Source organism: Carcharodon carcharias, chromosome 9 (genome assembly GCF_017639515.1).
Source record: "Carcharodon carcharias isolate sCarCar2 chromosome 9, sCarCar2.pri, whole genome shotgun sequence".
Lineage (NCBI taxonomy): Eukaryota > Metazoa > Chordata > Chondrichthyes > Lamniformes > Lamnidae > Carcharodon > Carcharodon carcharias.
In genome coordinates this window covers 25,686,075-25,691,034 of record NC_054475.1, presented here as the reverse complement: position 1 = coordinate 25,691,034, position 4,960 = coordinate 25,686,075, and the positions used below count along the sequence as shown (strand labels likewise).

General features: G+C 37.9%; 1 protein-coding gene across 1 annotated transcript; it reads left to right on the top strand.

Moving 5' to 3' along the window:
* The first annotated feature begins 313 nt into the window (after positions 1-313).
* On the top strand, positions 314-3,816 carry LOC121282389 (colipase-like). The gene is made up of 3 exons (XM_041196109.1): positions 314-394; positions 1,089-1,211; positions 3,688-3,816. The coding sequence occupies exons 1-3, from the start codon at positions 314-316 to the stop codon at positions 3,814-3,816; spliced, it is 333 nt and encodes a 110-aa protein (XP_041052043.1).
* Positions 3,817-4,960: the final 1,144 nt, after the last annotated feature.

The window sequence follows — 4,960 nt, the reverse complement described above, 5'->3', positions numbered from 1 at the left end:
TCAGGGCTGATAACACCAACTAATGTAGTGTGAAAGGTAAACATAGTGATCAAAATTTGACAGAACATCTGTTTGAAATAAGAGAAAGTATAAAAAAAGGAAAGGAGAACAGTCATCACTGATTAACATCTTGCACATAGTACATCTGTTGAAGTCCCAGACCAGTAATCATAATGAATTATATTTTGCAATAATTGCAGTGATTAGAAATGTCAATTTTAATGATTAACTTTCACATTTGACTTATTGAATGGCTATAAAAGGAAGAATTGGAATTCCCTCATTATTCTAGCTACTGTCCAGCATGTGCAACATGAACGTAATACTGGTCTACCTAGCATGCTGCATTGCAGTTGGAATAGCAGCTCGAGAGAGAGGATTGTTCCTGAACCTGGTAAGGTCATGTGGAAACATCTGGAAAACAACTTTGTATACAAAGTATACAAAGCAATGCAATATCAGTGAACAATGGTGAAGTTACTGTGAAAGAGGTTACATGTAGTTTAATTGACTTATTACCATGCTTTCGGGGGTGAATTTCCTTCACTTATCCATTTTAACTTCAGTGGAAATCCTAGAAAAGTGGTGTCATTTTCTTGAGGTTCCCATGGCTTTTCCACTCAAGTTACGGAAGATGAGTGGGTGAACACTCAGTTAAATTCACTTAAGTATTTTAAGGAACCATTTACTGTCATACAATGGTGTTTTCTCCTTATTAAATAAATCAGCGTGACAGAAATGAAATCATTCTGTGGTTTGGCCAAAAATATGTTTAATGAAAAGCCCAAGTATAACACACCTGTTTAGTAAAATATCTCAAAAGGAAGCTGTATGATTGATTCTTCTATAGAAATGATTAACATTTATGCGCTCTGTAAAATGTTTTAAAAGCACCTTCGTTTGCAAATTTTCCATATAATCCATGTTGCTAATGCCTCTCCATTTTCTTTGTTGTGGTTTCAAAGGATGAGAGGTGTATGACTGAAGTAATCTGGCGGATACATTTTTAGAAATTACATTTCGTCATTGCACAATTAGTTTTGCTGTTTGATTTTAACAAGTATAATATGTGTCTTATTTTTAAAAAGAGTGATGGAGAGCTCTGCGTTGGAAGCTTTCAATGCAAGAGTCGATGCTGCCAGCGAGAAACTGGACTGAGTCTTGCAAGGTGTGCTGATAAAGGTGCTGAAGGAAATGCATGCTCAAATCATGTAAGTGTTCAATTTTAAAGTTATCTTCAGTAATAAAAAATATTAATTATTTGATCAGCCAGTATCAAGGGGATCTAAACATAAATGGAAAAGTCATTCCTTTCCATCATTCTGTTACTGAGACCTCTTTGCTGTTTATTATTCCTGCAGAACTATATTTACCTACATCACAACAATCACTATATTCCAAATGTCATTTATTCTGCAAAGAGTTGTTTGAACATAAGACAGATATAAATATAAATATTTGCATGTTAGTTCACATGCAAAACACACTGTTTTATATTGTTCTTACTCTATCAGTTCCTTCCAACTTCCTAATTTAAAAAAACCGAAGGTTTGTATTTATGCAGCACCTTTCATGACCTCAGGATGTCCCAAAGTACTTTACAGGCAATTAAGTACTTTTGGGGGATGCAATGTTTGCAATGCACGTTGCAAATCTCAGAAACATCAACTTGATAAGACCAGATAATCTATTTTGGTGATTGAAGGATAAATATTGCCACAGCACCAGGGAGAACTGATGGGAACACCACCACCTGGAAGTTTCCCTCCAAGTCAGTCACCATCCCATATACAAAACAAAAACAGAATTACCTGGAAAAACTCAGCAGGTCTGGCAGCATCGGCGGAGAAGAAAAGAGTTGACGTTTCGAGTCCTCATGACCCTTCGACAGAACAGTTCTGTCGAAGGGTCATGAGGACTCGAAACGTCAACTCTTTTCTTCTCCGCCGATGCTGCCAGACCTGCTGAGTTTTTCCAGGTAATTCTGTTTTTGTTTTGGATTTCCAGCATCCGCAGTTTTTTTGTTTTTATTTTTTTGTTTTTACCATCCCATATACAGCTGTTCCTTCACTGTCGCTGGGCCAAAATCCTGGAACTGCCTCCTTTACAGCAATGTGAGTGTACCTACACCACATGGACTGCAGCAGTTCAAGAAGGCAGCTCTCCACCACTTTCTCAAAGGCAAATACGGATGGGCAATAAATGCTGGCCCAGACAGCGAAGCTCACATCCCGTGAATGAATAAAAAAAAACTTGCCTGCTTTTCTTTTAACAGTGCCGCAGGATTGTTTATAAGAGAGCAGACAGGGCCTCATTTTAACATCTTCGCTGAAAGATTGCAACTCTGACAGTGTAGCACTCCTTTAGTCATGTTGTTAGAAAGTCAACCTCAATTTTCTTCTCAAGTCTCTGGAGTGGGACTTGAACCACAACATTCCAACTCAGAGGTTTAACTGTTACCATGGAGTCATGGCGAGCACTTTAAAGCAATATCCTATGTTGTGTAGCTTCTTCCTTCCCCTTCCCACACATAGTGGCACACGAGGCAGGCAAAGTATGCGCATACATCTGTTTCCACAGCTATTTTTTCCTGGAGCAGGTAGCCAGTCTGTTGCCAGAGGCTTTAGCTTGAGGATGCCACTCCACATCAAGCCTGACTGACCAGGAGACTCTCCTACTCTTGCCAAATGCCATAGGCACATTGGAAGGATTGGCAGGTTGTTAATCAACCTGTTTGGCCACGTTATGAATATACCTTCTGTGGTCCTCAAGTCCTGGAGGGGGACGTGAACCCAGAGCTTCAAGCTCAGAGGCCGGGATGCTACCCACTGCACCACATATATAGCTGAAAATTATTTTAAAGCATCTTTTTAAAGCACATGGAGATTATTTTTTTAAAAGAGGCATAGTTTGCAGCGTATAAGTTGATCTGGTGTATACGATGACCCCATATCTTCAGCTGTGCAAACCATGTTTTGCATATACTCAGCTTATAAATGACTCCCCTTTTCAGCCACAACATGCTTTACTTACATTAATAGTCAGCCTCAATTTTTCACTCCATAAATAGATGTTTTACTGGTATCTTATAACTGGGTGCAAAGGATCACTCAGGTAATAGGGGCAGTGTTGAAAAGATGCACGGGAGTTTAAGACATGCCGACACAAAGCAGACCCTGCATGGTGAACTACAAAGATGACAACCGCCCACACTCACATCGATGGTTCACTCTTAAGCTTAGCGTATACGCTGACCCCATCTTGGAGGGATTTTTGAGGATTCAAGGGTTGATTTAAATGCCAATGTCTATGGTATATGAGCCTAATATTTTGCCAGTAGTGAACCATTTACTATACATCCTCATTCTGCAGTTGGGTTTGATCGCCTATTCCAAAGACTTTCATACAGTTGTCATTAATACTACTCTGTGACTTGGCAATTGGGGGAGGAGGGGACGAAGGATATAAGTAAGTTTACTGTCAATCTTGGACTCATTTAAATAAATCTAACTATTGTTAATGTTACACTGACTGTAATGATGAATACAATTTGATTCATGGCTACACAACCTTGGCATCTAGCAATTCACTTTAAAAGAAAGTAAAATACTCCAATCCTAGGAAGACTGATCTACTCAGCCTATTTATGAAATTGAGGAAATATTGAAACTGTGTCTTTCCTTTCAGCTCCTGTATAATGTTTATTACAAATGTCCCTGTCAACATGGTCTGAGGTGTGACGGCGATAAATCCATCATTGGTTCAATAACAAACACTAACTTTGGTCTCTGCAAGGATCCAAGCACAACACCTTAAGTTATCAAGCCAAATGAAGTGCAATGAAGTCAATCTGCTCTCTTCACAGATACACTTTACTTCAATGAATACAAACTTGTAATAGACATACCTAAATATTGATCATATAGCTGTAATCAAAACACTGATGTGAAGACAAGTAAGTTTGCAGATATCTGTTCTGACCTACTAGCTGAGTTGCTGCATGCTATCATGTTCCATTTACGAAAGAAATACACTTTTTAATATTCAGTTCAAATATACTAATTGTTTTAATTATTCATTCCATCATGACATGCTATTTTTCTCAGAAAATCTTGTGTGTCTTAAAATGGCAATTAATATCTAAGCACATCGAATCTTTGTTTATGAAATATGATACAATATTGCACAAGGTAAAGAATACTAGAACTACAAATTTACTTCTTTAATATCTAACTTACAACTATAATGAAATTATAATATTGTTAAAGCAAATTATTCCATTTTAATTCCATCTTTGGATGAATTTTATGTCTTGCTCTGGAAACTATAATAAAAAAAATTGTCAGACTATCCTAATGTCTATAACATGAATTGCGTATTTAATTCACTTTTTCATTGTTGTTTGCTTCACTGAGAATTGGTTCAAACGTATGAAGTGTTATACTTGATGATGATTTACAGAATGTTCAAGAAATATCTGCAAATTCAATTTGACCTCTTTGTGAGCCACTTAATATTGAAACTTTTGGAATAGTTCCCATAAATGTAAGTTGCCGAGATCAGTGGCAACAGCCAGGACTCGAACTTCATTAGAGGAATATGTGAAGACATAGAAACAACTGATTTTCTCTCAGGTTAACATCAGTTTCCTGATAATGCGTGTCTCCAGGCATTTGACAGGAGATGCAGATCAAAACATGCAGGCCCCTAGTTAGGCCCTGGGTCTGAAACACACTGAGCGAGGTTGTCAGCAGAATAACAAACAAGTTTTCAGGAAACTTCTCAGCTCTCCTCTTTACCTACTTCTTTTATTGGTCATCACTTGAGAATAAGAAAGATAAAGGCCCACCAATTTACAGAGGAGAGCGAAACACCACAGCACACACATCACATTGAACATAAGGCACACATGGACTCTTAAGTTAAAGTGCATGTTTAACACTGCAACGATTGCAGTCAG